Below are 17549 nucleotides of genomic sequence, written 5' to 3' on the forward strand. Positions count from 1 at the left end.
CACAGCAACTCTCGATGCCGCCGTCGCATCGATCGCTGACGCATCCCGGATTTCCATGTATCGTACCTGTGCGTCAACTTCTTCCGACGTATCACCCATGGACCGGACCCATAACGAAGAATCAATGCATCACTCCCCGTACAGACCGGTTTCGACGCAACCCTTCCTTTGCATGCAGCGGGACTGTCACATCCCCTCCTCAAGTTCCCAGGAGTGTCGCATCCCTTTGTTTTCCGACACTGCGGCTGTTTGGCTTGTGAACTTTGACGCATCTACAGGTACTTTGGTGAAAAGTCATGCATCCATAGTTTTCTATGGTACAAGTTCTTGAAACCTTTTTAAAGTCATATTTTTAACTGTGTTTTGGTCTTGTTTAGTTTAGAAAAAGATATTTTATTTTTCTAAACTGGTGTGATTTTTTTGTGGTGTTTTCACTGTGTTACTGTGAGTGTTGGTACAAATACTTTACACATTGCCTTTTGGATAACCCTGTCTGCTCGTGCCAAGCTACCAAGGGGGTGAGCAGGGGTTATCTAGAGTGTGTATCCCCCTTACCCTGACTAGAAGCAAGGGCCCCTATTTGGACAAAGGTACCTACCTCTGCCAACTAGAGACCCCCATTTCTAACAGGTATTATATGGAAACAATTACTAGTGACCAGCACAGTGCTGTATTTGTTGTTAGGCTTTGCCTGTGGGGGTGAAGTGGTTGCACTGTTCCTTATCAGTGGGTAGTGAGATGCTCCTTCTAAAAATGTGGTCTTAGTTACTTTCTGAAGAGCAAGAGCTAATGGGTCGGTGGGAAGCGGGAATGAGCATTGTTCTAGACTCTGGGTGCAAAGCTGATCAAGCTTGTATTCTAGTATTTTCCATTGTTGTATTGAATTTGATTTTTTGATTTCTCATTTTTAAATGGAGCTTTCGGATGTTTGGTGTATCTGCCAGTTACAGTTTTTTGGTATAAGCTTGATTCTGACTTGTAGATGACGCCAATGGCGATTGGTGACCGGCATAAATGCTGGGGCGACATCAACAGAATACAATACAAATACATACAAATAAACAAACATTTAAAAAATAAACTTACCTTAACGTTCAGCACGTCTAGTCCCCGGCTCCAATCTCCTCCGAGTGTGAGGTGCCACAGCTCCCACAGGTTCTTATCCAATCCAGACACTGCTCTCAACCTGTTAAGCAGCATGAGTGAAGTGTCTGGATTGGCTAGAGCAGGCTGCCTCAGCGCTCCTAAGAGCACTGGAGTGCTGTGTCTGCTTTCCAACCTAGCTCTCTAAGACAGCTGGATTGGAGAGTTTGAATTTGCGCATGTCAGTTTGGCCATAGCAAGGTAGCCGGCCTAACTGACATGCACTTCAAACTGAAGGGGCCACTCGTCATTGCTAGCAATCAACAGCATTGACGCCGGGCCCCGTCCTGCCATCTTAGTGTTCGGCAGAAAGCTTGAAAAATAAAATGGTAATAAAATCCTTTTATTATCCTTTTATTTTTTGCAGCAATGGGGGGTGGGGGGGGGTCGAGCGCCTTCGCTCATTTGGAGGAACTGCCACTGGATGAGGCAGTTGATCTTGAGAAATATGTGGATTTAAAAGGGACAGTCAGTGCATGTCATTCAGGTTGGGTGTAATGATGGAAAAGTGAAAGGATACAAGTCAGTTAATCAATAAGCTGATTAGGATTCTATGCTCATTGTGAGAGACAAACACAAGGAGAGTAATGTAAGCCATTGAAGGAGCAAGAAAAGAAAAGTGACAGTAAAGCCAACCAATGGTAAACAATGGGCGTACTGGACCTAACAAGAAAGACAAGAGTGAGCATTTACATTGCTCTATCAGCAGAAGAGACAAAGGACATTAAAGGAAAGTATTTGGAATGAATGTACTGTCCGTTGAAGTCTTACTAACTATAATGAGATGAAAATCTGGCCACATCACTGCATACAATGAAGGTTAAATCACTTTAAACAATGGAGAAAGAAACCATTAAAATCGTAATATCTCCAATAGCAATAGTTGATTGTATTTGATGATAGAACAAATACTGTAGATGTCTTAAACACAGAATAAAGTTTGAATGTCACCATTAAAGTCACCAAGTGAAAAATGTACCTTGGATCACAGTAGAGTGTATGATTCCCACATAGTTGTCCTATGCTAACTCTATCAAGTTAATGCTAACTTGCATGCTAAGTATGTTCAATACCATATCCACCATCTCATGCTATGTAACCTATGTTCTCTTAGCAGCGAAGCCTTTGTTGGTGGAGGATACCTACCTGCTTTGCCCAGCGCCCCTGCTTAATGATGTTGGCATGTAAGTATAATGACGTTCATGTTCAATAGTTGGGCTGATTATTTTGGTGAAGCTCTGATTTTGTTGACATAGTTTTGTGGCTCATATTCTGTGTGGCCATTTGTTTTCCATTCCCTTCCTTCCCAAAGATGCTTCATAGTGCATTGTAGGCAAGCTTTCAGGGTCTACAAGTCCCTCCCAGCTCACTAGAGTTGGAGATGATTTGATCAAATTGCAAAGGAGGTGGTCCATATATTGATGTTCCCTGGGACTGGTAGCAGCTGTCCTATTACCGAGGTTCACATATGGAGAACCCTTGCCGGTGATGTAATAGACTTTGCTCATATGTTCCCAAGAGACTACAATATATAAAGGTGTCTTAGTGTCAGGGTTTTGGTGTGGGTCAACATGGGCAGGATCCAGTACATTTACTGAGGCGATCAATAGCAGTGTTGTAGAGTGTGCCTATATGTTACAGAGCCATTACACACAAGGAGGAGCCTTACTGGTGTTGTTACATACTAAGGCCTTTGTTGTCTTCTTGTGTTCCAGGCAAGCAGCGCTCCAGGTCAGCATGAACGATGGCCTCAGCTTCATCTCCAGCTCTGTTATCATCACCACCTTACATTGTGTGAGTTAAAGACTGTGCTACAGACTACTATCACCACGCTGTCGCTATAGCAATGCCCTAAACTGAGCACACTTCATTCTCTTAATCTTCAAGTACTTTAGTTGTAATACTCTGGGTGCGTTACTCTGCAAATTTGTATTCTTCATATAAACTTTTTTTTTTCAAAAAAACAAATGTGACCTTTATGTGATGATTAAAATGCAGAAACATGCACCAAGGATGACGAAGTATCAATATCTTAGATTTGCATTGATCTAACTGTTGGTTTGTACAAAAACAGTGCTGAGAGATTAAACACTCTATAAACAAACCATCAAGTTATGAGTTGGGTTGTTAGAAGAGTATCTGAATAAAGGTCCTTTTTACTCAAACCACTGTGATTGTATCCATAAATCTGGAGCATGCTTAAGCATTAGTCTGATAACTCTATAATGAAGCTTAGGAGTGACCACAATCTGGATACTTTGTGTTCTTCTCCAAAGTAACCGATTTAATTTATTACATTTAATAAAATCCAACTTGCCCTCTTCTCACAGAAGGTGACTATTATTTGCCACCATGCTCCTAGGGATTATTTAGTACACTCCCTAATAAATTCAGACTCCTGTACGTCTTTTTCTGGAAGTGAATCACGTAAGAGATAGCACTTCACATGTGTCGTGATTTATTTAGCGTTCCAAGAAATATGAAAACTCCTTGATCGTGTCTATTAGATCATTTATAAATTTGTGTGGATTCAATAGGGTGTCCCTTAAATAAATCATCTGTCTACAGCATAAACTTTTTTCCCTGTAAACCATGCGATACCTGTAGTTGTCTTGCTTGCCTTTATATCAACATAGTGAGTTTCTAGGGCAAATTCAAATAATGATGGACAAACCTTGTATTGCCTCTAATGCTTAACTTACATTTTAAAAATAAAGGTACTCCAAAATTCCTTGTCCAGTGCTATTTATATAGTAACAGTGATGTACTTTGTGCTCTGGTCGTAAACAGAACATAACGTTGAATACTTAACTCCAGTCCACACTGTAAAAAACGTATTCAGTGTTTAACCACAGAGCAGATTTATTTGTAATTTATTCCATTCTTGGCAAAGTACATTTTGAACAATGCTTACGCTTGTTCTTGCTGAGTTCCCTAAGATAAAAATGCATTGTGATTCATAAATCACAGGTGAAATGACTGGACTTGGCTTATTGAGCAGTAATTGTAATTGTATTTAATTAGCATTTACTACCCCTGATGAGGCAGTGAAGCGTTTTTTCAGCGAGTAGCACACTACTCTAGAACCCAAAGGATTAGTGGTAGATTAGTATAAAGAAATATAAATTGTTAATTTGAGAAGTGGACATGTGAGTCAGTTAGTTTATTTGAATAGGATAATGGAGGGATTAAGCAGGGAAGAGCCTAGATCGTGTTATTTGGAAGTTCATATTAGTTAGATGAAATATGGGATGAGTCAAAAGAGAGATAAAGGAGGAAAGAGCATAGAAAAGGTTATTAGGGAGGTCATAGTAGTTAAATTAGGTTTGGGGTGAGTCAAGGAAGGCTAAAGGAAGGAAGAGTCAAGAAAGGATCTTAGGGAGATCATAGTAGTAGAATGAGGGTTGGGATGATTCAGAGAGTGGAGGTAGAGGATATATTGAAAAAGGTTTAGGATGAAACATAGAATAGTGCATTGGAAGGAGTTGAGGTTTTAAAACAAATGTATTTCTAAACCTGCGATGGAGCAACCTGGGAGCACTCTGCGACGATGGGGAGGACTCACCATGTTTTATTAGGAATTTGGTTTATATCCATTGTTAGAAATAGAGGTCTCTAGTTGTCAGTGGTTTGCACCTTTGTCCAAGTAGGGACCCTTATGCCTAGTCAGGGAAAGGGTTATACACTTCTAAAATAACCCCTGCTCACCCCCTTGGTAGCTTGGCACAAGCAGACAGGCTTATCTCGGAGGCGGTGTGTAAAGCATTTGTGCACACATTCAATAATACAGTGAAAACACAACAAATGGACACCACAGCAGTTTACAGAAATAAGTAACCTTTATCTAAACCAAACAAGACCAAAATGACAAAAATCCACAGTACAGTAATCAAAACGTACTTCTTAAAAAGTAAAACCAGTTCTGTCCATAGCAAACTACAGATGCAACACTTTCAACACAAAATACCTTGGATGCATCACAATCATAAACAAACACAGCTATAGGGAAGGTGATGCGTTGGTTCCCTATGCGCAGGGAAGGTGATGTGTTGGTTCCCTACTGTCACACAGGGTAGGTGATGTGAAGGGAAGTGCTGCGTCAGTTTCTTACTGTGTGGGGAGGTGATGCGCCGGTTTTCTTACTGTGCAGGGAGGTGATGCGCCGGTTTCTTACTGTGGCCCCGGTGTCCTTGTAGATGTAGCGCACTGATGTGATGCGTGGGGATTGGGGATGCGTCGGTTCTTAATGAGGCAGTTGTGGCAACTGCGATGCGTTGGTCTCTCCAGCCGAGATCTCACGATACTTAATGCAGCAGCACAGCAGGGCCTGCGTCTGAATCAGCACGGTGATCTCAGACTTCAGAGAACGGTGCACAGGATTTGGAGTATGGCAGTTCCTGCAGCCGCAGGCAGGCGCTGGGTCAGTTTCTTTAGCCGCAGAGTGGCGATGCATTGGAAACAGGTGCGGATGCGTTGCGCTTCTTGTAGTTGCATCTCTTTTCTAACTCCCAACAGCAGGAACAATCTCTAGAGGCCCAACTCAGCAACAGGCACCTCTTGGCAGGTCAGAGCTCCCAGCAAGGAAGTTCACGGGAGCTGATGGTGAAGTCTTTGTGTCCCTGAGACTTCAGAACAGGAGGCAAGCTCTACTTGGAGATCTTCTTCAAGCAGAATACACAGCACACAGCAAAGTATGTGTCCTCTCCTTGGCAGAAACAGCCACTGCAGGCCAACCTCAAACAGCACACAGCAAAGGGGCAGTACTTCTCCTTCATCTTTCCCAGCTCTTCTCCTTGGCAGAGGTTCTTCTTGAGTCTAGAAGTATTCAACATTTCTGGGGTCTAGTCCCCAATATTTATATTCCATTTCTCTTTGTTTTCTTGTGGCAGAGAGGCTCTGTGATCAGTCAAAACCTGTCCTATCTGGTTCTGCTTACTGGCAGGAGGTGGAGACAGCATTGTGTAAAGCTACTAGGCTCATTCAGGTGAAAGGAAATCTCTTCCCCCTACTCTAAATGCATCCTGGGTCTATTCAGCCTAGCCCTGACTCATCCAGGAAAGGCAGGGCACACCTCAACCCCCCCCCCCCAGTGACTGTCTACAGTGAATTCACATCCCCAGCCCCTGTCACTCCAAAGCCGGACAGTCAATCCACAACCCAACAGAGGCACACAGGACGGCTAAGCAAGAAAATACTCACTTTCTAAATGTGGTATTGTCAAACACAGAATGTAAAAAGAATCCTTACTAAAAGATGCGTCTTTATATTCTGAGTTCAGGCATACTAAACTTTGCATCCTTATCTTGTCCCAATGGAAGTTATATTTATAAGATGTTATAAATAAACTCCCATTCTATCCTACGGAGCAAAGTGACTTTTAATAGTGAAAAACGACATTCGTTGTAGTTCACTAACAGGACATTTTACACACATCAGGACATGTCCTACCTTTCACATACACTGCACCCTGCTACAGGGGTACCTTGGGCCTACCTTATGGGTGAATAACTTGTAAGAAAAGGGAAGGTTAGGGCCTGGCAAATGAGTGCATTTGCCAGGTCGACATGGCAGTTGAGACAGCTCACAGGCACTGCGGTGGCAAGTCTGAGACCCCTTTGAAATGCTACTTGTGTGGGTGGCACAATCAGTGCTGCAGGCCCACTAGCAGCATTTGACTTACAGGCAGTGGGCACACACAGTGCTGTACAAGGGACTTAGTAGTAAGTCAAATAAGCCATCAGGAAAACACCAATCCATATTCACAATTTACAGAGGGAGCACTTGCACGTTGGCACTGATCAGCAGCGGCAAAGTGCCTAAAGCATATAGACCAGCAAAAACAAAATTCAGCACACAGCAAAAATACAGGAGGCAGAAGCAAAAAGATAGGGAAAATCCACGCCAAGGATGTCAGGTCTAACATCCATGTTAATAAGTAATATAGGCCATTAATTGCTGCAAGTTGTGGAATTCCTGACATGTTGCAGAATGATTATGACCAAATCTCAGTTAAATTAGGGGATTGTCTTCTCTTTCTCTGTTACGGCTTGGAATACCTTCAAGAAAGTGGCAGCCTGTGGGTCGCATGTAGCATTCTAGCGGTGACCCATAACCCACTTGTGCTTTCTCATTCGGGATATCCTTCAATATTACTCATGAATTCTTCCTAGTAATTAATTTAGTCTTCCAATAAAGTTAAAATCCATTCCCAATTAAAATCCTCTCCTTCTTATGTTAGTTTTAGGAAACACACCAGTTCTTATTTATTGATTTTTCACTGACTGTAGTAACTCATTACTTGTTCTGTAATGTGGCTGTCAAGTGACTCCATACCCTTTAGAGCATTCACGGCCTAGATTTTATGCATGAAAATTGTTTGCAGTCCGGCAAATATATCCGCTTTACCATGTGTTTGCTAAAAATTCCATGATCATTGCAGTAGGCAAGGCTATTTAAAACTACGGTCTTAACTATGTTTCAGCAAGCTGACTTAATACCTTTGTTGTACGAAGAAAATTGAGAACTCAGGGGCATAGCTACAAGGAAATAGCGCAGCGCAGTGCTGTGGCAAATTTTGCAGCGCTGTGTCATTTCAAAAACGCAGGGATGCGCCGTATTTACAATACAGTGCACCCCTGTGTTTTTTCTTGTGCTGGCACTAAAAATACCGGCATAGCACCAACACAGACACCCTTGTGCCATAGTTCCAGGTTGCCTGTGTTGCAGGAATGATTGTTTATGGTCTCCTCGTTTTTGCTTTGTCTATGTGTGCTGCATTCTGCAAAAAAGCAAAAATGAGGAGAAATTAAAGTATTTCTCCTTGTTGCGCCAACCTACTTTTGAGTGGCGTTAGTTTTTGGAGCTACCTCAGATTTACAGATTCCTGTAAATCTGGGGCAGAATCAAAAAGCAATGGTTGTTTCTGTGGAACACCCACAGCAACACCCATTGCACACCCCTTTCACGTAGAAAACTCAGTGAAAGGGTACCACATTTAAAAAAGCGGCGGTAAGCCACGCAAAGTGGCTTAACGCCACTTTGTAAATATGGTGTAGGGCATTGCACCACCGTAACGTCGTAAAGAGTGTCATTCCAGTGGCACAATCCCCTTGTAAATATGCCCCTCAGTGACCTTGTGGTGAATTATATTTTGATCATATCTAGACTTAATAAGAGGTGTGAGCTGCAGACATCAGTAAATATTCCTTGAGTTATAATTGAATGCATTTTTTTTGTAAATATTATTCTGATTTTTAGACATTCTCACATGTTTTTAGAAACCCTTTGGAATAGCTCGACCCTGAATAAATTCTTTAAAAAACATAGAAAAAAACAAAATCTTGAACTAATAGAGCAGTGAGCTCCATACCTTCATTCAGTGCTTCAAGAAATGAACCTTTCTTTAGAGATCACCATTCTTTATATATCTGACACCTCTGAGCTTTTTCTAATTCTAAAGCAATGCACAGCAATGGTGGCGAACAGCCTAAACCTCATTCACTATGATGTAAAATCTTTAGACATTTGACCTTTGTGAGCGGTAAACCAAGGCCTTGTTTCTTCTCATGTTCGTGTGGTAGTTTCCTGGATTTGTCTGGTGGTTTTGTGGTGCGTCCAATGGCATGTCAACATGTGATAGCCAGGAGATGAAGGCCTGCTTCTGAAAAGCTGTGGCTTCAGCAATCAGAAAAACACATCTGCTCCATAACAGTGTTTTTCTTCTCACACTACTGTACTTTGTAGCAGCATCTTGGAAAATGAAAAGAGGGAGTTTTGCAACATGTACAGCTGCAGATGCGTCGCACTCCCGATATGGAAATAAAATGTGGTTACTGCAAAATCCAGAATAACTTTGCTCAGACACGAACATGTGTGGCGCTCCCGGCCTTGTCTAACTGTGTAAAAAAGTTCAAGTGTAGATAAAAAAAAAACACAAAAAAAACAAGCATTCTAATGGCTTTTTTCCGGCAATCATTTGATAACTAAAGTGAATCGAAAGCTGAATGTGTTAAAAATGTGAACTTCGGGGCTACCCTCAGTCACTCTTTGTTCCAGAGCACGAAATAGGATGAAGTAACCTGTTGCCTTAACATTGAAAGCAGGACAGGCCTTTCATCCACCGGGCATTTTCCCTGTGTGTGTGTATGTGTTGGGGCAAGGACGGGGAGGGGGGGGGGGATTGGTGGTGACAGGGTCCTTGGAGGCCCATTTTTGAAAGCCCTGCATCTCTCCTGGTGCCTGTGTCCCTTTCTCCAGGTCCCTGAGGCTAACTACAGCAGGCCTGGGGAGGATTCAAGTGAGAGAGGGGAGGGAGCAGGTAGAGAGAAATCGATCAGGGAGAGAAGAGAGGGCGACCGAGACAGAGAGGAGAAAAGGACAGATAATGGATGGATGGGACGAGAGAGATTGCCCAAGGAGACGAAGGGAGTGGAGCTAGTTTGACCATTTTGCCAGTGCTGCTTTTGGTTCCTTAATTAACAGAGAAGCCCCCTCGTAGCCGAAATGGGCCCAAAGCCACGGATTGGTCCAGCAATGCTGCCAAGCTAGGGTAGGCTTTCTACTAACTCCTTCCTTGCATGCCAAAATGCTGACCGGAAATTCATGCAATTTCCCCACAGATCAGTGGGAGGAGAAAGGAGCCCATGCAAGCTGAGAAAAACTAAAACATTATTAAAAAAAAGTAAACTGGTAAGAAAGAACACATTTTAGAAATGAAACGAACCAGACCCAGGTCTTGGCCTCTTAAAATTATGTGCAAACTCTGTTCAAATAATGCAATTCATATAATATATGCATATAAATTGTTTCCCTTTTACTTAAAATGACTTGTAAAAACAGAAATACCTCTGCACTTTGATTACTGGTGCAGTTACTTATTGGTGGGTGCATTATAACTAGGGCCACTGAAATTATGCAGCAGGGTAGGAGCAAATTATGCCCTAAATTGCGTCAAGAAAATGCAAATTATACGGAGTAATGCTGCACATTTTATTATTGATTTACTTCCTTATTTTGTAAATTCTTCACATGAGTTAACATTGTCTGGGTAAAGGTTTAAATTAGAACCAGTTTAATAACCAAATACTCCATAAGCAACAGAATGGACCAGTCAACTTTTGCAAAGGGCCTTTCACTGCACATCAACACGTATTGCTTCCCTTTTAGCAGCTTTTGCTCTGATTGAGCTAGAAACTATTTGTTGTTGTCATAGTCAACAAATTATCCAGCAGATGATGGATTATGTGGCAAATGCGGAAAATGTATACTTATGCAGAAAACGTTATTGTCGCATAATCCCATATTTCCAATTGCTCTGGTTATAGCTGTGGCAATAAATATCCAATTATGTCTTGATTACTGGTAAAAAAAAAAGCCCTGTTTAGATATAATTACTTTCACTGGTTCTAAGTGACAGTGAAATGTTTTCATTCACAAACATTAGAACATGAGTACTTTCATATAATGGCATGATGAATGTCACAATATCGGTTATGAACATAATTTCTTGTGCAGCAACTTGGGCCAAACAAAACTATGAAAAAACTAATAACACAAAATCACATAGTTTATTCAGATAGCTGAATATAAAGCACATTTCCTCAGTCTATATCAGATTTGAGCTAGGGAACAATGTTTGCTAAATATCCTCCTGGTTGTTTTCATCAATACCTGTTAAGAACGAAGTAGATTTCTGCACAGGATTCAATGCAGTTCATCTTGAGGAGGGAATATGATTTTCCTTATAAAAATTCTACATGTTCCTACTTTTTTACTTAAAGATGTGCAGGATTTTAAATTATTTAACTTTATTTTTATTTTTAGGCCTAGCATACATACAATCTGTGCAAATAAATTGGACTGCACATTGGTGCCTGAGCTCTCTGTGATGGATACTAATCTGTGCTTCCTCTTACAGTCTGATGGGACCATCCTGGCCATCTCCCTTCTAATCCTCTTCCTGCTGCTGATGCTGGCGCTCCTCTGGTGGTTTTGGCCGCTCTGCTGCACAGTGGTAAGTCTCGATCTAGCTCACACCAATCTAATCTTGTATGATCTGCACTGGTATTTTAGTTTTTTAATGACATACATATTTTTTATCTGTACGTTTTGATGGCTCTTGGTAAACCAAATAAAGCTTATTTGATGATGATGGTGATGAAATGCACTAGTAATATATGTCTTGCTCAGAAGTGTGCATACTTCTTATGGTATCAGGAATTCCGCCATGCATGTGTTCAGCAGTTTTAAATTGCGGAACATGTCTTCGTTACTGGGAGGGAAGGAAGGAGGGGGTTTGAGATACATTTCTTAGAGGATATCTCACTCATGCTGTTGTGCAATCTTCATCTGGTGTGAATGACTGCTTTTCAATTTGGGTATCCTTTTTTCAAAGTGCCCAGCCACTGCTCGACATAAGTCTTCTGTTCGATTCTATGTTTCATAGGTTTACACGGTAAGAAAAGCTCCTTAAAGCCAGACACATTGGCTATTCATTAGGCAATTAGGGATGGTTCCTAGTGAGAGGTGTGTCCTCTCACATTGGTTTACAGCCCAATACATATTTCATTATTGTACAGATATAATAAGGTGTAGATTTGTGTCGCATTATAGTAAAAGGTCCCAGTTTCCAATTTCCACTGGTTTTGAACCACACAAAAGCAAAACTGTCTATTTATTATTTTAATAATATTCTCATTGTAACTTTTAGACATAAAAGCAATACAATAGGAGAGTACCACTACGAGAGATCAACAACTAACCACCAAGAAGCAAAAATACAAAGTACAGCAATGAAGACTTCATAAATGCTAAAAGAGTCGTGTGCGCATAAACATGCGGGTACATCCCAAGGAGGCACACCAGGATGGCTCAAAGAATTGATTCCAATGTTTTAAACATGATTGTTTATTTTCTTTATATTGAGGAATGTTTCATGATATTGTCATCATATCAATGGCATTTTACGGCAAAAGATCCATAATTAGTATTTCAGAGAAAGCTCCGATGCATTTCGGGCGGACTGCTCTTTGTCAAGGAGCACTGAAAGAAGAAGAAACAGGTCTAAGTGAGGGGAGAGCGGGTGGGCGTCTAAGACGTGCAGTGTGGGGTGTGGACAGGAGTGGTGAATAAGATGAGATCAATAAAGAACCATATCGGTTATAGTGAACGAGTGACGTGCTAGCTGAGGTACATGCAACGAGTCGTAGGCGCGATCGGTGAGTGAACGTTGATGTATAAGACGTGCCGAGTTTAAACGACCAGGTGATCTAGAAAAATCGGAGGGTGAAAGTTAACACTAAAGGCGTGCGGGCTAGAAGTCGAGTGAGTGATCTTAAAAAAGTTTTGAAAAGTGCAGCGGTTAACATTTACTTCGAGGTAGAAGCTTCAAGAAAACAGGTGATCGTGCAAGGTCAAAGAGTGAAAGTTAACGCTAAGGCACACACGGGCTTAAAAGAAACGGTTTGGAAAAATGCAACGGTTAACACTTACTTCGTGGTGAAAGCGCCAGTAGCCGAAAGTACGGTCACTGAGTGGTCAGGTGATCAATGGGAGAACCCGGTGGATTCAAATAGAATAGGTGAAACATTGTGATAGAAAGAGGACTAGTGGAAAGTGTGGAAAGAAAGTATAGCGGCCATCTTAGAAAGGTGAAATTCATAATAAACAAGGTACCGAGGGGAAGGTGAAATTAAGGTAAAGTAAAGAGCAATGCAAGATATCAACCAACCCAGAATGTATAAAGTTAACATCTATAGATAACAGCTATATTCGACGCGGTCATTAAGGCCATGCGGCTTAAGGGTTTGCAAACGATAAATCCATTCTAGTTCTCTCTTAAGAAGAAGTTTACGATTGTCTATTCCTTCTTTTTTTGTGATGATTTCTAGGACGATGAATTGTAGTTGAGCAATCGTGTGATGAGATACATTAAAGTGGGCTGCTACATTAGATTTCTCATTTTTTGTACGGATATTAGATTTATGTTCATTCATGCGTGTCTTGACTTATCTCTCAGTTTTGCTTACATATAGTTGGCCACAAGGGCATTTGATGGCATAAATCAAATTCATAGAGTCACAGGTGGCATTAACACATAGTTTGATAGGATGGCCTTTCATGGGGTGTCTTATGATGTTCCCTTTATTGACACAATTGCAGTTACTGCAGTTTTTACACGGCAAAGTTCCTTTGTAGTCTGTGTGGGAGAGAGGTTTCTTCATGAGGATTTCCTTCATATTATTGCTGCGGGTGTAGGCAAACAGTGGGGGAGCTTGGAAACAGTCCCTAAAATCGGGTTCCATTTGCAAAATTGGCCAATGTTTGAGAATAATTTTCTTGAAAGTGGCACTTGTTGTTGAGTATTTGGATACTAATACCATGCGTTGATCAGTGATTTTGTTTTTTTTAGTGAGACTTTCTTGTCTGCCGATGGCTGCAACTCGGGTGTGGGCTTCATTAAGAATGGTATGAGGGTAACCTCTATCAGAGAATCGATCATGCATTTCTTTCAGTCTGAGGTTGAGTGTGTTTTCGTCGGAGACAATGCGCTTCACGCGTAACATTTGAGAATATGGTAGGTGCCTTTTAAGGGATCCTTGGTGGAAGCTCGTATAGTGTAACGTATTGTTACAGTCGCTGGCTTTACGGTGTAAGTCAGTAGTAATCCCTTTGTGAGTGATCTTGACAGTGACGTCAAGGAATGAGATTTCTGTGTCACTCATCTGCCAGGTCAATTTGATTCGCTCATCCTTGGTATTCAATTCACTCAGGGCCTTGTTGAGAGAATCTTTTGTGTCTGTCCACATGAAACAAAGGTCGATGTACCTGACATACATCTTGATTTTGTCCTAGAAGTTAGTGTTCCCATAGATGTATAGGTTTTCAAAGTTTTGCATATACATATTAGTGTACGTGGGAGCCGCACAGTTCCCCATCGCCATTCCAGATAGCTGGAGGTACCACTTGTCATCTTGTTGAAAATAACTATGGTATAAAGTATATACCATAAGTTCCATTAAAAAAGTTTGCATGGGCATGTCAATGTCACTTTGTAGTAAGGCTTGTTCAATGGCATCAATACCCCCCTGGTGGGGTATGGAGGTATACAAGGAGTTGACATCAGCTGTGCATAGTATCAGGGATTCACTCATGTTGATGTCCATTTCAGCCAGTTTAAGTAAAAATTCGGTTGTGTCCTTAATGTAGCTTGTCATTTTAATGACCAAGGGCTGCAGGTATCTGTCAATGAATTTGCAGACGGGCTCATGTATTGATCCTTTGGTTGAGAAAATTGGTCTGAAGGGTGGATCAAGTAAATTTTTGTGAATCTTGGGCGACATGTGTATAGCAGGGCTTTTAGAATGGTCGCACAGTAAGTAATTTTTGGTGCGGTCTTCAATGATGTGGGCTTCATGTGCTTTGACTACCAAGTTTTGTAAGATGGTTTGGAATTCCCTGGTGGGGTTGTGGTCAAGTTGCATGTAAATATTTGCATCCTGAATGTGTTCATGTAGGCGTTGAATGTACATGCTGGTGTTTAAGATCACAAGGGCACCGCCCTTGTCTGCTTTAACACATTTTATTTGTACGTTGTTCGCCAAGCTTTTAAGAGTATCCACATCCTTCTGTGTGATGTTTTTACATTTGGAAGTGTTTTTGAAGTTTATTTTTGACAGATCCTGACGAACCAGATTTTCAAAGAGATCAATGCACTTATGACTGTTCGGGGCTTGATATGTGCTTGGTGGCCGTAAACCTTTGAGTTGATCTGGTTTCTCATTGGTGTTGATAGAGATGATGTTATGAAAAAAATGTCGCAGCCTAAGTTTGCGGGTTAATTTGAAAGTGGATACTTCAAGTTCAAGTAAGTTGGTATGAGTCACCGGAATAAATGACGTGCCTTTTTCAAGTAGGTTCATTTGATAGTTAGTGAGATTTGTGTCAGAGATGTTGATGACTAGGTGGTTTTTTTTGGTTTGGGATCCTTCTTGGTGACTGTGCTTCTGGTCATCGGAGGACTTTTTTCTATCTCCTTTCTTCTTGCCCCTCCTGGGTCTTCTGGAGCTTCTTGGCATGATGCTAAAAAATAAACCAGGGATGGTTGTTGTGGTTCAGTTGTGGATGTGCTTGCTTGGTTATTAGTTTTAGTCTCGCTCATACCTGTAACAGTGGTAGTTTTTTGTGCCGGACGGTATGTGGAGTCACTCCCAGAAGATGAAGTATCCGTTTGGGTGTTAGGAGGTCGGTTACGGCGTCGTTGGGCATACACATCGGCCCAAGTGTACACTTCATCTAACTTGTAGTCTAAAGTGTCTCTCCTAAACTTCCTGACTTTGAGATCATTGATGTCTTTACTGTGTTTTTCAAGTATTCGTTTGATATCTTCAAGAGTAGTTGTAAGTTCTTCCGGGGTTAGCAGATCTTTTATTTGACGGTCAGTTTCAGAGATGTCCTTCTCTAGGTCTTTAAGGATGCCTGAAAGTTCTTCCACTATGAGTAGGATCAGGTCAAGGCTGCATTTATTTAGGATTCCGTCCCATTTTTCTCTGAATGTTTTAGAATTCTTACAGAGTGAGGGCTTAAGGGCTATTCTTAATCCACGTGGGATTCTGAGGGCTCGATGGTACTTGAGTAGTGTGCTCGCATGGAGCTTCTGGTTAATGTGCCGTTTGGAAAGATGTAGTAGTTGTTTCAAGCATTGCTCTTTGGTGCGGGAAGCTGTAATGGGGCTGATGTCTTCTTCAATCAACGAGTAAATCCGTTTGCATTCATTTTCATTGTATGAAAGAGTGGGAGCTCTTGCTTCAGTGGTTTTGCTGATCTCGTCAAATTGCATGACGATGGCGTGCTACCCTCAAGCAGGGCGGATAGAGGAACTGACAACAAAATGGAGGTAGAGGGTGCACAGCGAGTATACTTGAATGTGCGTGAAGAGTTAATCGTTCGGGTGCACTCTTTGGAGGTGTTTCCATCCAAAACGCCTAAGTGATAAGCAAAAAGAGTCGTGTGCGCATAAACATGCGGGTACATCCCAAGGAGGCACACCAGGATGGCTCAAAGAATTGATTCCAATGTTTTAAACATGATTGTTTATTTTCTTTATATTGAGGAATGTTTCATGATATTGTCATCATATCAATGGCATTTTACGGCAAAAGATCCATAATTAGTATTTCAGAGAAAGCTCCGATGCATTTCGGGCAGACTGCCCTTTGTCAAGGAGCACTGAAAGAAGAAGAAACAGGTCTAAGTGAGGGGAGAGCGGGTGGGCGTCTAAGACGTGCAGTGTGGGGTGTGGACAGGAGTGGTGAATAAGATGAAATCAGTAAAGAACCATATCGGTTATAGTGAACGAGTGACGTGCTAGCTGAGGTACATGCAACAAGTCGTAGGCGCGATCGGTGAGTGAAAGTTGATGTATAAGACGTGCCGAGTTTAAACGACCAGGTGATCTAGAAAAATCGGAGGGTGAAAGTTAACACTAAAGGCGTGCCGGGCTAGAAGTCGAGTGAGGGATCTTAAAAAAGTTTTGAAAAGTGCAGCGGTTAACATTTACTTCGAGGTAGAAGCTTCAAGCAAACAGGTGATTCTGCAAGGTCAAAGAGTGAAAGTTAACGCTAAGGCACACAGGGGCTTAAAAGAAACGGTTTGGAAAAATGCAACGGTTAACACTTACTTCGTGGTGAAAGCGCCAGTAGCCGAAAGTACGGTCACTGAGTGGTCAGGTGATCAATGGGAGAACCCGGTGGATTCAAATAGAATAGGTGAAACATTGTGATAGAAAGAGGACTAGTGGAAAGTGTGGAAAGAAAGTATAGCGGCCATCTTAGAAAGGTGAAATTCATAATAAACAAGGTACCGAGGGGAAGGTGAAATTATGGTAAAGTAAAGAGCAATGCAAGATATCAACCAATCCAGAATGTATAAAGTTAACATCTATAGATAACAGCTATATTCGCCGCGGTCATTAAGGCCATGCGGCTTAAGGGTTTGCAAACGATAAATCCATTCTAGTTCTCTCTTAAGAAGAAGTTTACGATTGTCTATTCCTTCTTTTTTTGTGATGATTTCTAGGACGATGAATTGTAGTTGAGCAATCGTGTGATGAGATACATTAAAGTGGGCTGCTACATTAGATTTCTAATTTTTTGTACGGATATTAGATTTATGTTCATTCATGCGTGTCTTGACTTTTCTCTCAGTTTTGCGTACATATAGTTGGCCACAAGGGCATTTGATGGCATAAATTAAATTCATAGAGTCACAGGTGGCATTAACACATAGTTTGATAGGATGGCCTTTCATGGGGTGTCTTATGATGTTCCCTTTAATGACACAATTGCAGTTACTGCAGTTTTTACACGGCAAAGTTCCTTTGTAGTCTGTGTGGGAGAGAGGTCTCTTCA

The 17549-nt window shown here is 41.5% G+C and overlaps 1 protein-coding gene across 1 annotated transcript in view; it reads left to right on the plus strand.

Moving 5' to 3' along the window:
* ANTXR1 (ANTXR cell adhesion molecule 1) overlaps window positions 1–17549 on the plus strand; it is a 551130-nt gene that overhangs the window by 281928 nt on the left and 251653 nt on the right. The window contains exons 11-13 of the mRNA XM_078666668.1: window positions 2258–2327; window positions 2859–2937; window positions 11060–11155. Coding sequence (XP_078522794.1) covers window positions 2258–2327; window positions 2859–2937; window positions 11060–11155 — 245 coding nt within the window. The remainder of the gene's footprint in view (window positions 1–2257; window positions 2328–2858; window positions 2938–11059; window positions 11156–17549) is intronic.

The sequence above is a fragment of the Lissotriton helveticus genome, chromosome 11 (assembly GCF_964261635.1).
Source record: "Lissotriton helveticus chromosome 11, aLisHel1.1, whole genome shotgun sequence".
In the NCBI taxonomy this organism is placed as follows: Eukaryota; Metazoa; Chordata; class Amphibia; order Caudata; family Salamandridae; genus Lissotriton; species Lissotriton helveticus.